At 40.4% G+C, this 16,605-nt stretch overlaps 1 protein-coding gene across 2 annotated transcripts in view; it reads right to left on the bottom strand.

The window, feature by feature from the left end:
* Positions 1-12,313: 12,313 nt before the first annotated feature.
* ATP6V1C1 (ATPase H+ transporting V1 subunit C1) overlaps positions 12,314-16,605 on the bottom strand; it is a 38,545-nt gene continuing 34,253 nt past the window's right edge. For both annotated transcript variants that reach the window (XM_082859088.1, XM_082859087.1), the window contains 3 exons: positions 16,143-16,240; positions 14,810-14,936; positions 12,314-13,027 (listed from right to left, as the gene is read on the bottom strand). In XM_082859088.1, coding sequence (XP_082715214.1) covers positions 12,932-13,027; positions 14,810-14,936; positions 16,143-16,240 — 321 coding nt within the window. In that variant the 3' untranslated portion in view covers positions 12,314-12,931. The remainder of the gene's footprint in view (positions 13,028-14,809; positions 14,937-16,142; positions 16,241-16,605) is intronic.

The raw sequence follows: 16,605 nt of genomic DNA, 5'->3' as shown, positions 1-16,605 counted from the left end.
CAAGTGGTTGTGCTTTTGTGTACTTTATTGTACAGTACTGTAGAGAATACAGTAGCACAGTACCTATTTCAAGCCCAGGATGTCCAGAAGCAAGTGTAAAAGCAACGGTGATGTAGCTGGTACTTTCCAAGGTATTGTTCTGTAAGAGTAAAAATGTTTTCTCTATTTTTTGTGTTTGTTTTTATGTATTATTTGTGTGAAAAGTATTAAAAACCTATTGCAGTACAGTACTATACAGCCGATTGTGTTAGTTGGGTACCTAGGCTAACTTTGTTGGACTTATGAACTGCACTTACGAACATGCTCTTGGAACGGAACTCGTTTGTATGTAGGGCTTACTGTAAACCCAGTTTGACGGCTCAGTGGCTGTGTGGCCTTAGGCAAAGCAACTGACCTCTGAGTCTCAGTATCTTCCATCTGTGAAAGAAGAGACCAGATCTTAAGCAGAGATCAAAGGGGCAGGAGTTGGGAAGGGGCCTTGAAAAATAGGAAGATTTGGGGCTTCCCTGGTGGCGCAGTGGTTGAGAGTCCGCCCGCCGATGCAGGGGACACAGGTTCGTGCCCCGGTCTGGGAAGATCCCACATGCCGCGGAGCAGCTGGGCCCGTGAGCCACGGCCACTGAGCCTGCGCGTCCGGAGCCTGTGCTCCGTAACAGGAGAGGCCACAACAGTGAGAGGCCCATGTACCGCAAAAAAAAAAAAAAAAGAAAAATAGGAAGATTTGGAACAATTCCTGTGAGGAATGGGAGACAGAGACCAGTAAAAAGAGCATGTACAAAACATGGGAAAGGGTTCATAACCAGGTTGTAAAACCAGAGTGGTTATAAAACTTAAAAATAATGTTCCAGCTCTGGACTGAGATTCTAGTCCTTATTTTGGTTCAACTTCTGTACATATCAAACAACAAATAACCCTAAGCCCAGGACTGTGTGTTTACTGAGAAAGGAAGAGCTGCTTATAATGGATTAATTTTATGTATCATCTTGACTGGACCACCGGGTGCCCAGATAGTTGGTCAAACATTATTCTGAGTGTTTCTCTGAGGGTGTATTTGGGTGAGATTAATACTTAAATGGGTGGACCTGAATAAAGCAGACTGCTCTCCCTAATGTGGATGGGCCTCATCCAATCAGCTGAAGGCCTGAATAACACAAAAGGCTTACCTCCTACAAGAGAGAATTCTCCTGCCTCACGGCCTTTGAGCTGGGACATCAGCTCTTCCTCACTCTACAGCAGCTTATGGCCTCAGTACTCAAACTAGGACATCAGCTCTGGAGATCTGGGACTTTCCGGCCTCCATAATTGTGTGAGCCAATTCATTATAATAAATCTCTTCACAGAGTATCTATGTGAGTATCCTGTTGGTTCTGTTTCTCTGGAGAATCCCAACTACTCCATTGCCTCACTGCATGAGTTTACCATTCATCCGCCTCAGCTTCAGAAAGGATCTGAAATGGCTGAAGTTTCAGGCAAGTAAGCCTTTCAACTTGCAAACTGCAGTCCTTACAGAAGAATAAAGCAGGTTCATTGGAAAGGGGTACTGAAATGGAGAAAAAAGGAAGACAAAATAAAAAACAGAAGAATCGGGCTTCCCTAGTGGCGCAGTGGTTGAGAATCTGCCTGCTAATGCAAGGGACACGGGTTCGAGCCCTGGTCTGGGAGGATCCCACATGCCACGGAGCAACTAGGCCCGTGAGCCACAGCTACTGAGCCTGCGCGTCTGGAGCCTGTGCTCTGCAACAAGAGAGGCCGTGATAGTGAGAGGCCCGCGCACCGCAATGAAGAGTGGCCCCCGCTTGCCGCAACTAGAGAAAGCCCTCGCACAGAAATGAAGACCCAACACAGCCAAAAAATAATAATAATTAATTAACTCCTAAAAAAAAAAAAAACGTAAGAATCACCAAGGTGAAACAGTCAAAAGGGATCCAGAATGTTAAAAGATTGTGACCAAACAAAATAAGGCATGAAAGACAAGCAAAGGCATCAAAGAAGGAAAAAAAAAAAGGAAAAAAGGAGAAGTCTAATAAACGTTACTGTGGCCTTACAATTTCAATGTGGGATTTGAGGAGTTGTGGGAGACTGACTGAACAGGAGAGTTAACTTTCCCAGACAGGAGGAACTGAAGCTGTGCGCCTGAGTGTAAAGATAAGACCTTTCCAAATCATTTATTTCAGAAAAGAAATTCTGACACGAGGGGCAAGCAGCCCATTAAAATCTGTAAAGCTTTGTGGAAAACTTGACACTTCCTTTCAACTTGAGTACCTAATTAGACAGGCCCCATTCCAGAACTAACACTAGCACTTCTCAAGCAATCAATTCATATATCCCAATGGTCACACCTCTCCAAAGTTACAGTACTGCTCCTGAAAGCATGTCAGGAATTCGATAACAGCTGAGCCAAATGAATACCTTAACTGACTTAAGAGGCAGAGGGCAAGAGAGAAGTGAGAGTAGCAACAATCTATATGATATATTTATCTAATAAATTACTGAGCAGTGATCATAGCTTCTTGTCTCCCAGCAAAAGGCTGTAACAGCTTGAAGCAAAAGGACAACTTTCCCCCGTCATGAATGTGGAAATGAGCCATACAGACATACTGGGGAAATGAGAAGAAAACCAGAGGGCCTCCCATTCCCCTCAAGACCCCTGTTGTCATCTATTGGCTATTGTCAAAGGGCTGCAGAGTGTGCTCCTTATGTATCAAATAGGATTTAAACTGCCAACTAATTTTATAAACACGTGATGACTAGGATTTTGAAGAAATCAGGGCAGCTGTGAAAGACATTAGCCATAAAGTTTACAAATTACTAAATTCTGCCTGGATCTTCGTGGACTTTTGCAGGAGAGCACCGAGTCTCTTCGCAGAGCACTCTTAAAGAGTGACGGGGTGGACAGCTTTGGGGTGCACAGTCTGGCATACTTGCTGGCATAGAATGTTCTCAATAAATGCACGCACCGGATGAACCCAGTGCTGACGATGAATGTGCCAAACACCATGTAAGAAATGGGGGTCACAAACACATGAGTAAGAACACTGCTGGGAGGTTCTTGAAAAATGTAATTCAGAGCCCACAGCGGGCTCCCTCTGTTATTAGAACCAAATCTAAGTTCTCCACCATGGTCTGTAAGACCCTTCCTGGCTTATAGTGGTGGACTGGCCCTCACTCGCTAAGCTATTGGTCAGAAGCTGCACTGACCCTCTGCTACTCAAACCCGCTGAGCTAGTTCCCTAAGAGGCCTTTGCACCTGCTGTTTCTTCAGCCTGGGATAGTCTTTCCCTAGTTCTTCGGGTGCCTGGCGTCTTCTAGGGCAGGTCACCACCCCATCCGAAGCAGCTCTCCTCACCCCCTCCCAGCCCAGGTCACTATCACCTCACAAGGTCAGAGGTGAGAGATCATACTTGTTTATGATGGGTTTATTGCCTTTCCACCAGAGCAGGTCAGAGCAGGTCAGCTCCAGGTGGGGAGGGTCCTTCTCATTCAACCTCTTTGCCCCAGCCATGTATTCACACCTAATAAACATTCCGCCTTCAAGGAACTTGTAATGTGTGCCCTCAGTGAATGGTTGCTGAGTGAATGAATGAACTAAGGATGATCTTATCTAGAGGAGTTGTCAGTGACTTATATACTAAACCAAGAGAGAGAGATCATCAGATCAGTCAAGTCTCACACAGTCTACCTTCTCCTCAGAGACTGCTAGGAAGGAGTGCTGACTGTGGTCCTCACAACCGGTGATATCAGAGTTCCCTGAAACAGATGTGTGACAGCCCCGGAAAGGGAGGTGGGGTCTGCTGCCTGCTGCAGCTAAGTGCAACTGGGATGATGAGTGGAACAAAGGAAAGCACAAAAAATAAAGACACTGACCTCAGAATAAATAGCAAGAGTACTGAAAGGAATAAAAACCTGAAGTGCAAAACTCCACATCTTTCATTAAGCGGAATTCAAAGTAAGTTTTTTAAACTACATTGATATAAATATATGAGCAGACAATTCAAAGAATTTGTAGAAAATTTAAGAAATCTTGGCAGGTTTTTTAAATTGAGAAATAATACCTATATCATAAAATGCACCTTTTTAAAATGTATAATTCAGTGGGTTTTGTTATATTCACAAAGCTATGCAACCATCACCATTATCTAATCCAAAAAAGAAACCCTATACCCAACAGCAGACAGTCCCAAACCCCTCCCTAACCCTAAACCCTAACCCCTCCCTCTCCCTGGTCCTTGCCAACCATCAATCTTTCCGTACCTTTGGCTTTGCCTATTCCTGACATTTCATATAAATGGAATCATACAATATATGACCTTTTGTGTCTGCCTTCTTTCATTTAGCATAATGTTTTCAAGTTTCATCCATGTTATGGCTTTTTGTTCCTTTTTATGGCTGAGTAATATTCCATTGGGTAGATATACCACTATTTGTTTATCCACTCATCCATCATAAGTTGAGGGACACTTGGGTTGTGTCCACTTTCTGGCTGTTATAAATAATGCTGCTATGGACCTTCGTGTACAGGTTTTTGTGAGGATGTATGTTTTCAGTGCTCTGGGGATTGTACCTTGGAGTAGAATTGCCAGTCACATGATCCTGGTGGGTTTTTAATGGGGGAATTTGCTTCAAAATAGATGTAGCAGGCTTCCCTGGTGGTGCAGTGGTTAAGTATCTGCCTGCCAATGCAGGGGACACGGGTTCGAGCCCTTATCTGGGAAGATCCCACGTGCTGCGGAGCAACTAAGCCATGCGCCACAACTACTGAGCCTGCGCGCTAGAGCTCGCATGGCACAACTACTGAGCCCGCGTGCCACAACTACTGAAGCCTGCACACCTAGAGCCCGTGCTCGGCAACAAGAGAAGCCACAATGAGAAGCCCACGCACTGCGACGAAGAGTAGCCCCCGTGCACCACAACTAGAGAAAGCCCGCACGCAGCAACAAAGACCCAACACAGCCAAAAATAAATAAATAAAATAAATTTTAAAAAACATAAAAAAAGAGCAATGTACTTTAAAAATAAATAGATGTAGCTAATGAGAAACTGATTTCAATCCACATTAGAAGAAACAAAAAGGAAACAAACATCAAATACTATTTTTTTTTTAAAAAAGGATAATACTAACAATAAAAAGAGCAGTTAACATGTTGCCATGCGCCCTCCTCTATGCCATGTATCTCGCTAGGAAACTGGTACATACCATGAGGTTGAATCCTCACAATAATCCTACAATGTTATAATTATCTCTCTCCTACAGATGAAGAAATGGGTTCAGACCCCAGGATGTCAGGCTCCCCAAGATCACACAAGAAGGGAGCACAGATCTGAACATGGCAGGTGTGTCTGGCTCCGAGGGGCCAGCAGAGACAGCAGACCACTGGAACATTCCTCACCAGCACCCATGGTCTAAATTCCCCATCAAAGAGACTCGGGTCAAATTAAAAAACAAACATTAAACAATGTTCTGCTTTTGGAAAACACGAAGAGAAGCTAAATTAAGAAGAAGGAAAACATCCAATTTGCACAAAGGGACATTATTCTGTGGGTATGTGAGCTCTTCAGGTCTGTGAGCGGTGAGTGGACATTCCTCTGGCAGCGGTGCTCAGGTGGACTGAGGGTGAGCAGGGCTGGGGACAAGGCCAGTTAGAAGGCTGTCAAAGCAGGCTGGGGAAAGGGAGGGCTGGGAGTGGAGGAGGAAGAGGAACTTCGAGAATGCTGGAGCGCCTGGATGCAAAGGATGAGAGAGACAAGGAGCAGAGAGCAGAGGTGTGCGCACGAGGCTGGGGCAGGGAGGAGCTTGGCTCTGGGTGTCACCCCTACCTCCTGCGGCCAGCGGTCCTGTCACTGGGCTCGAGAATGAGGCAAGATCCTTGCCAACACATCACTGATGAAAACCACCCACGCACAGGGTGCCCTCCCGTTCGTACACAACTTGCCTCTTTCCAAGGCTGCTCTGTAAAGTGCTAGACTTCTCACTGGAGACCTGAACTGTTCACTATTTTATGAACCTCTTAAATTCCTAAAAGAGTCAATAGAGACAGAAAGTGTCGTTCAAGAACATGTACTGATTGCCCCCTTGAAGTCTCCCTGCAGAGTGTGGCATGGCGACTGCCCTGCACACAATGAACGCTAAGTGGGCACTGACTGACAGAAGAAATTACATTACCATTAGCACCGCACAGCTGTGTTTTCAATTCCGCTGATTCAATATTTCCCATCAGAAACAGCTTGTGGTGTTTCAATATTGCAACTGGTTTACCCTCGTGCACATAAAGGCACGAAGTATATGTAGTTGTCTTTTGTGATCAAAGAGAAAGCTGTCTGTGCAGCAATCTGGGGCCCATCAACAATGATTCAGAAAGCAACCCTTTCCTCTCCTGGGAAATTAAACCTGGCAATCAAAGCTAGGCTGGCTCTGCCAGTTAAGAAACAAAGAGAGCCAAAGGATATGCGGCATACTGGAAACTCAAGGGCAGAACAGTTCATTACTCCAATGTGTCCAACCAGACATGCGCTGTCCAGTGTGGTAACCACTAAGCCACCTGTAGCTATCCACGTTAATCAATGTTAAGTAAGATTAAAAATGCAACCCCTTACTCACACCAGCCACATTTCAAGTGATCTATGGCCACGTGTGGCAGAGGCTACACTGGGCGGCAGAGATACAGAATATCCATCACCACAGAAAAATCTCTGAGCCAGACCAGCCATGTGGTCAGATCTGAAAAAAACATGGCTCTATTCTGTACCCACTGACTGATATTATAGGTTGACTTTTCTGGACAGATATCCTTAAGTGTGTTTTCAGACTCTGGATTTGACAGATCAGTAAAATACTTTTTCTCATTTGGGGTTGCCAAGTTAACATTTTGTCAAGTAAGGCTGCCACCAGATTACTAGCCTGTAAGGCCCATCACGGCACACATCGTGCCTTTTTACTGCCCAGCATCATATCCCCTGTACCTAAAACAATGCCTGGTTCATAGTATGTGCTCAATAATTATTTGCTAGATAAGTGATTATACATGCACACATAGACATACTTATTTTTTTCATTTTATTTTTGGTGAAAACTTTGTCACTGACTGGCACCAGTCACCTTAAAGGTGTTTGGGTTCTACAAACACACACACATACACACACACACACACACACACACACACACACACACACGAGGCTGGATTAAATTAATAAACACTTGTAACAAAATATTACAAATCACAATGGGCTTCTCTAAATTGTATATTTCATAACCAACCATGGGTGGAGTGAGGGGAAGAAACTGTTTGCTTTTCAAAGGCACCAGAGTGCCCTCTTGTGGTAAAAGAAAGTACCTGTGTGGTCACAATTTTTATTTTAAAAAACAAGTTACTTTACATTTCTAGTAACACATTAAAACCTGTATTGTCCTGTAATTACTCTGAGAATTAGCCCAAATATGTATGCCAATAGATAACAGTAAAATCTGGCAAGTTGTGTTTGTGAAAAAGATAATTAAGAATGATTTATCACAGAACTATCCAACGGGGTCATCCACATACCTAGGAAATAGTGTCATGAGCACTGCTCTTTGGATTTGACGTTCTGGAGTTTCTGTTTATCCTCTGGTTTTAAAAAAACCCTACTTTCAAGTTCAAGGCAGTGTTGTACATACAGTTTATTCCTCTTTTGGTCTAACATCAACAATAATCTTTGCCACATCCAACTGATTTTCCACTTTTATATTAATATCTTTTTCTGTTGTTTCCTCATACAAACCATTCTTTAAAACTCTGTGTTGGACAAAGGATTAATCTCCAAAATATATAAACAGCTCATGCAGCTCAACATCAAAAAAAGAAACAACCCAATCAAAAAATGGGCATAAGACCTAAATAGACATTTCTCCAAAGAAGACATACAGATGGCCAAGAACACATGAAAAGCTGCTCAACATCACTAATTATTAGAGAAATGAAAATCTAAACTACAATGAGGTATCACCTCACACCAGTTAGAATGGGCATCATCAGAAAATCTACAAACAACAAATGCTGGAGAGGGTGTGGAGAAAAGGGAACCCTCTTGCACTGTTGGTGGGAATGTAAATTGATACAGACACTATGGAGAACAGTGTGGAGGTTCCTTAAAAAACTAAAAATAGAATTACCATATGACCCAGCAATCCCACTACTGGGCATATACCCAGAGAAAACCATAATTCAAAAAGACACATGCATCCCAATGTTCACTGCAGCACTATTTACAATAGCCAGGTCATGGAAACAATCTAAATGCCCATCGACAGACAAATGGATAAAGATGTGGTGCATATATACAATGGAATATTACTCAGCCATAAAAAGGAACGAAATTGGGTCATTTGTAGACGTGGATGGACCTAGAGACTGTTATACAGAGTGAAGTAAGTCAGAAACAGAAAAACAAATACCATGTATTAACGCATATATGTGGAATCTAGAAAAACGGTACAGATGAACCGGTTTGCAAGGCAGAAATAGAGACACAGATGTAGGGAACAAATGTATGGACACCAAGGAGGGAAAGTGGGGGGTGGGGGTGGGATGAACTGGGAGATTGGGATTGACATGTATACACTAATATGCATAAAACAGATAATAAAAACCTGAAGAAAAAAAAAAACTCTGTGTTATGGTTGTGCTTTTATACTTTATAGGCAGTGATAAATCACACCCAAGGTGGGTTTTCAATTAAAAGATAAAAATGTGACTTTGATCATTTTAGATGGCTTTTGCAAATTTCAACTTGATATTCTATGGCCTTGCAGGGGTAAAGGACACCTACATTGGTCAGTTCCAGCCAAGGCAGAACTTTCTGGTTCTACTGATCAATGATGTAGGATGCTTCTTTCGGTGACAGGGTAGGAAAAACTGACTTATCCATGATGATCCTATTAAGTGTGGTCCGTGTGAAATAGGGAAGAATCACTATCTGAATAAGACATCAAGATGCTCACAAATTCTAAGTCAGCAACCCCATACGGGGGCGGGAGGCAGGAAGAAGGATCTTTAAAAGGCAGTCTCAGATTGCAATTGGCTGACACTAGCATCTGAGCCTCCTGGGTGTTTGTTCTTATACAGTATTCCTCAGATGTACTCAAGAATGTAAACCACAGTTCTATACAGTTTAGCAATGAATTTGCATTTTTCTTAAATTCTGCAAGTAAAGAACTACTGTGGATATAATCAATTTCAATACTGAGCAACTGTCAGGAAATGTCCTGTTTGTGTTTGCTGACTGCCTTTTGCTTCAAGCAAACACAAACAGGACTTGTAAACTTTTTTCATCTCCCATTATTCTGACCATTCTTGGTATGAAGCGTGTTGTCCTGTTTCTCCTCAGTTTCATTTTCTTCTCTAGCTAAACAATCCCAGGGGGTATTCTCTACTGCTAATCACTTCCATGGTTTTATTCTGTTTCCTTTTTCTCTCACAAGTCATTGGGCTCGGATCTAAGAATATTCTAAGGATAATCCGCCAGTAAATAAAATAGTTCTGATATGTCATATTACTTTTAAAAAAAGCTAGAATTACATTCATATATTAATCTAAAGCTATTTATGCTAGAAAAATAAAAACCATAAATAAGTTATTATTACAGAAATGGGTAAACTTCAATTTAGAGACAAGAACTAAATTAGGAAAGTTTTCAACACGTTTCCTCTAGAACATAATACTATTACAGACTTTCTAGGACAAACCATCTCTTACTGATATTAACAGGAAACAATAACCACATTTTTTTCTAAAGGTCAGCAAGGTTTTCATTATAAGCTGTTTCATAATATTTGTGTATATGGTTTTTAACCTTGTGCATGTTACCTTAACTTCGTCTTTTTTTTTTTAAAGAGGCAGCCAAGAATGAAGGAGAATAAGCTCATATCTAGATCAATTTCTTTTATTTCCAACACTTGGGACTATTTAATTTTAAAGTGAGAGCAAGGAAAAGTTCACGTCTGCCGAGTGTTCGTTACATACAAAGTATTGCTTTAAAGGTACTACTTGATATGTGCTCATTCAAAAAGCTGCACGGAGTGTGCTCTACCCAGAACACACAGTGCCTGTTTAAGAGCAACTCCAACATGTAGGAAAATCTTCTAGGTTGAATAACGTAGTCTACAGAAACTAGCACGGAATACCTGGACACATCATCACCGCTCACTAACAAAATGTTCTGGGACAAACAGTGACACAATTCGGTATCTGATGACCCACACCCCATGCCTTTTCTACATCACTGTCTGTCTTGGACTAAGGTTAAGGAATATGTTTGCCTCACTTGTTCAGCGCCTAGTAAAGATGGGAGGGACGACAGGAAGGAAAGAGCCCAGCAATCGGAAATCTTAGGTTCAAATTCTGACTCCAACTCAAGTTTTAATGAAGAAATCACTTAAACTTCTTTGACCCTAAGCCTCGCCTAGTACCACGGGGACTGCTGGTCCTCCCAGCACCAACACCATGGGGGAGGGAGGAGGTAATGGGTGTGAGAGCACCAGCAGAATGGTCTCTGTCAGACACTCGATAAATGTTTAATGACTCTCAGAGTTACCTGAGCTCCATCCTAGAGGAGAATCAGCAGGCTCCAGAGCAAACAAAGCAAGGCAAGCAACAGGAGCAGGCCCTCCCAGAAATGACAGCTGCCATCAACACGGACTGCAGCTCGGAGACTCTCAAACTGCTTTAACGCTGCGCTACAGACACAGACTGTATTCCTTACCCCACCACACACACACACGCACACACACACACACACACGCGCACACACACACATCACTACTTCTTTCTAACCTTCAGACTCCACAATGACTCACGCCTTGAAATTCCCAGGTTAAACACAAGTGGAAAAGGAGCTACTGGCCCTCTTCTAGGACCGTCCGCCCATGAATCAAGCTCTCCTTGTGCACCACTCCAAGCACTGGATGGGCCGCTGGATACTCAACCCGACAGACTATGAGGTGGGCACTCTACCTACCCCATTCTACCAAGGAGGGCGCGAGCGCTGAGACCACAGGGCTAACTGGTAGCAGAGCTGGGGTCTGGCTGCAGAGCTACTCACGCAGCTGCTCTGTGTCCCAGAGAGAAATGATAATCAAAGTCCCATAGTTCCAAACATATGCTGGAATTTTAAACCTGACACAATCTCCACCTACTCCTATCACAATAATACTAAAGACTAAGGAAAACCTTCCAGTCATCGTGTGGGCCTAACAATCTTTTAATCATCAAAACACATCCCCCCATGATTGAGATTATACCCATTTTACAAACACTAAGACTCAAAGAACACTTGCAAAAGAAGACAAAACCAGAATTTGCTGACATCAAAACCAAAACTTTTCAGCTTCCTCTTATCCAAAGAAAAACTGAAAATAAAACTGCATTCCAATCATGTCTTGAACTGAGAATTCTGACAATAACTTGGCAGTTATGTCAAAACTTTAAATATATATACCCTATGACCTACCAACCCTACTTCCAGGCTCTTTCTTACAGAAATACTACTACGAATAAACAAAGACAAGGATGTTTACCGCATCAGCGGTTGTAAGAGCAAAACCAAAAACAAGGTGAATATCCATCCAGTTAGCTACACTGTGACACAAATACATGATAGAAAACCACTGTAGCCAGTTAAAAGAATGAGGTAGCTCTAGACACACTGACAAGATACCCTGGCTATACTAGTAAGCAAAAAAAGCAAGTGACAGAATATGTGTGATATGATCCTATTTTTATTTAAAAATAAACTGTGTGGATATATATGTTGTAGAGATACAGGAGAAGGCCTGAAAAACTCTGTAACTTCCTTGCGAAGAAAAAACTTAGGGGCTAAGAGGGCTCGTCTCTCATGTTTTACTTCATAGAAGTCTGGATTTGTTTGAAGTAAACAATTACTTTTGACAAAACAGTATACAATTTTGAAATAAAACGGATTTGAGAGGCTAATTTTCTAGATGGAATACGGTAGTTTAGAAATGCCCTTAAAACGTAAATTTCTTTCTCCCATTTACAAGACTGGGAGGACACAGGAAGGGGAGCACTGCCACAAAGTCCTCTTCTAAAAGCTCACTCGGGATGCTAACCTAAGTCTCATTTCAGAGGTTTGTAAGGTTAGCAATGCCTCTTTTCAGACTACATCAGAAATGACATCAATGTCAAGATGAAGGCAAAATTAACAATCTTAAAAAGGAAACATGTAAAATACTTAGACAAAACAAATGACTAAAACTGCAGAGTTCTACTACACTTTATTCAAAAATTGGCCCTACCTCCTAATTGAGAGACCTGAAAGTCTAGTGTCCAAATGTAAATACCCACCATGTGTTCAAAAATAATCTTCAAACTTGAACCGTAATCTTTGGAAGTTACACACACCACAATCCACCTTTGCACAGGTAATTTTATTCTCTCCTGTGGGTGTCAAGTGCTCACAGATTGTAATTTGAAACATTCAGAAAGCACATACCTGAATATTGTCACATTTCTTTACATCACGATTCAATAACTATTAAACAATTATGTCTACTAAATACAGTGAACAAAATGGTATAACTGTTTACACCATTCCCTTGTACACAAGGCTTCTGTCACAACAGCAACAAATGGAATTAATGCATACCACAATATCGATGAAGTAAGACCTTCTTTTTAAATAAACTATTCTGTTTATAAATAAACTCTGATTTTTTTTTTTAGTACACATTTACAGACCTGATCAATAAAAAGAAACAAGACATATAGTTTCCTTTTAAAAACAAAATGTTGACAATGGACCACTACGAGAGAACGCGAATAGGAAAGGGGGTGAGAAGCAAGCAAGGGGTAAGAGAGAGTTAAAAGTACAGCCATACTACAACCGACGTCTGTTAGCAAACACCGACACCGACATGAGGGCAGGGCTATCTGGGGGGCTCATTTTACTTGAATTCCAGCAAGTTGCAATCGATCTTGTAGTACACATAGGGGTAATATTCCTGTTGACTCAGGTTTAAGCCTGGAATATCCATAGGAGCCTATTGAAAAATCAGATGATTATTCAACTAAGTACTTAAATTAAACAAGAAAAAAATATTACCATTCATAGGCATACCTTGGAGATATTGCAGGTTCTGTTCCAGACCACCACAGTAAAGCGAGTGGTTTCCCAGTGCATATAAAAGTTATGTTTACACTATACTACAGTCTATTAAGTGTGCAACAGCATTATGTCTTGAAAAACAATGTACATACACCTTAATTCAAAAATACTTTATTGCTAAAAAATGCAAACCATCATCTGACAATGCAGGGTTGCCACAAACCTTCAATTTGTAAATTGAAAAGTGCATTATCTGTAAATTTCAATAAAGTAAAGCACAGCAAAACAAGGTATGCCTGTACCTTCCTAATGAACATTTACTCTGGGCTAAGTTTATACATTTTTGCTAATTTAATCTGAGTTTGGCATTGCTAACTCCATTTTGCAAATGAGAAAACAATCTCTGAAAGGCTGACTTGAGACCTCCCTGGTGGTCCAGTGGTAAAGAATCCACCTTACAATGCAGAGGATGCGGGTTCGATCCTCGAACTAAGGATCCCACATGCCACGGAGCAACTAAGCCCGTGTGTCACAACTACTGAGCTCACGGGCCCTGGAGCCTTCGCGCCACAACTAGAGAAGAGAAAATCTGCGTGCCACAACGAAAGATCCTGCATGCCTCAAGGAAGATCCCGCATGCCACAACTAAGACCTGATGCGGCCAAAAATAAAATTTTAAAAATAAATAAATAATAAATAAATCATTAAAAATAAATAAATAAATAAAGGCTGACTTGCCCTAGGAAACAGAGTGAGTAGTAAAGCCAGATTGAAGCACTCTCTGCCCTCAAAGCCTCTGTGTGTTTAAGCATCACCCCACCATCCTTTCTTAAGCATACTGTATAAAATTACTTCTTTAATCTCAGGCTTGGTGTACTGAGTTTAGGAGACACATGGCTTATAAAACGCTGGATAAAAATAAACCAAGTGTGATTTTTACAGATACCACTTATTACATATGCATGTTGTAAGAATTTACTGGTAGGAAATTATGTATCGAACAGTTAGACTTCACATATTATCAACTCTACAAAATGCAGAGTCATTTCCTGCATTTTCTTCTATCAAGAAACCCTGATTTTTTTCATGGGTTCTAACTAATGCACATGTGAAATATTTCCGTCCTAAACTAAAGAGAAAAAAAATCAGCAAGATATTGGAAATCAAAAACATAAAAGCCTATTACAATTTTAAACAACAGCAACAACGAAAAGCACACATACTATCTGTATCTTTCTGTTCAAAAAGAACACATAAACACATACCATTTTAGAGAAATGATAGTTCCCTTTAAAATGCTCATCTATTGACTCCACTACTTCTACCAAATAAAGTTACAATGACTACTTATTTTCTTGCTCTCTGCAATTTATAACTTTTGTAAATAACTAGTATCACTGGTTGTGTGTGTATTTCTGCAGCTATAAACATCGGATCTGTGAGAGGCCCGCGTACCGCCAAAAAAAAAAACCAAAACACAAAAAACATCGGATCTACAGCAAGATAACAACTGGCTTTTAGAAATACCAAGAAGCAACTAGTAAAATGGGGTATACAAGGTAAATTATTTGCTAAGCTATCAGGTAAATTAATTACTAACAAATTGAGAATCTTAAAGCAACTTTCAAAAGGTTAAATAACCTCTTATCTTCTTCCAATAATTTTTTCTGAAATTCATCCAGTTCCTCTTCTACCAGGTTGTCTAATAAATACTTACATCAATAATAGCTGCTGCACTGCTATCTAGATGTTTATACAATTCATATAATACTTCTCTTAGTTTCTTCATTGTTTTCTTATTGGGCTGAAGGAGCATTGCTTGGAAGTTCACTGGCAAGCCATACCTTATAAATAAGCAGAAATACAGGATGTAACACAAGCAAACATATGCAGAGATTTTCTTTTTAAAGCGAATACTCTCATACTCTTCTTTAATCACAGTTAATGGGGAAAGAGTACCTCACTTTAATGACCATGTTTACAAGTTCAACTAATATACACAGAAACTCAAACCTTCTCTGGTCCTCAATGTCCATTAGAAATCTTTCTCTAGGATGAGAGCCAACTGGCTACTAGGAATTACTTTTAATTACTCTTCAATTTTTAAGGTAATCTATGAATACCCTCAGCAGACAGTGGTAATATGTAAACTTAGTACAGTGTCTCTAGGTATCTGCAGGGAATTGGCTCCAGGACCCCTATGGATACCAAAATCCACGGATGCTCAGGTCCCTTAAATAAAATGGTGTAGTGTTTGCATATAACCTACACATATCCTCCAGTATACTTTAAAATCATCTCTAGATTACTTATAATACAATGTAAATGCTATGTAATTAGTTGTAAGTAAAATGCAAATGCTATGTAAATCGTTGCTAGTGCTCAGTAAATTCAAGTTTTGCCTTTTGGAACTTTCTGGAGTTTCTTTTTCGAATATTTTCAACCCACGGTTGGTTGAATCCACGGATTCAGAACCCAAGAACATGGAGGGCTTTCATGATAATAAACAACATGAGATTACTACCCATATCTACTATGAAAATTCAAAGAAATTTACAAATAGTGAGCATGACTGCAGATAAACATTTTGATATATTTCTAATATGAGCAACATGTACAGAGGATCACAAGATGATTGAGATTTTAAGTACCTCAAGATAAAAAAATATTTTAGGTTAATTGAAATGAGGACTTCAAATAAGGCATCCTTAGGTATACTGCGTACCAAACTACATATAAAATATTTGAATGATCTTCTTTTAAACAAACACTGGCTAATATTTCATAATCTACATTTAACTTAAGTACATAATAAGAAAAGAATCAGAGAGCACAGCAGCGTGATCTCTTTCTTTAAACCCGGTATTAAGGGACAAGACCAACATGCACGTAATAAGCAGTATGACACTGACAATCTCTCCCTCACGACTGGCCCTTTGGTTTCTCCAAATCAATTTCCTATTAGTAGACTGTGTGTTTTAATAAAGAGGTCCAATGTAAAGGGATCTATAAATTCTTTAGTTCCAAGTTTCTCAATTAACTTCCTTTACCTCAAAACAGACTCAACAAAAACCCTCAACGCTTTTACATGAATCCACGCAATAAACGCCTCACTGAAATTCACTTTCAGCCACCGTACAAGTGGTCCCTAGAGAAAGAGAGAGAAAAAAAAAATCACCAAAAATTTGTCCTGAAAATGGCAGTTAGAAATTAGATAAATCAAGTATTGTTAAAGGAGCAACTATCCAGTAAGAGTCTTTAGGAGCATTAAATCACATTATAATTCACTTTAAAAATGTTTCATTATTCTCATTATCTTGGATACTTTACCTTAAATTAGATGAAAAGATTAAGCCACTACTCTGTAACCTCAGTAGATACAAAAATCCATTGAATCTATTCACTACACAGAAAAAGGTATATATATATATATATATATATATATATATATATATATATATATAAATTATTATTATTTTCTTTCTGTTTTTTGGCCGCACCACGTGGCTTGTA

Source organism: Leucopleurus acutus (genome assembly GCF_964270905.1).
Source record: "Leucopleurus acutus genome assembly, chromosome: 17".
Lineage (NCBI taxonomy): Eukaryota > Metazoa > Chordata > Mammalia > Artiodactyla > Delphinidae > Leucopleurus > Leucopleurus acutus.
The sequence above is the reverse complement of the archived record's forward strand: the minus strand, read 5'-3'. Positions and strand labels throughout refer to the sequence as shown.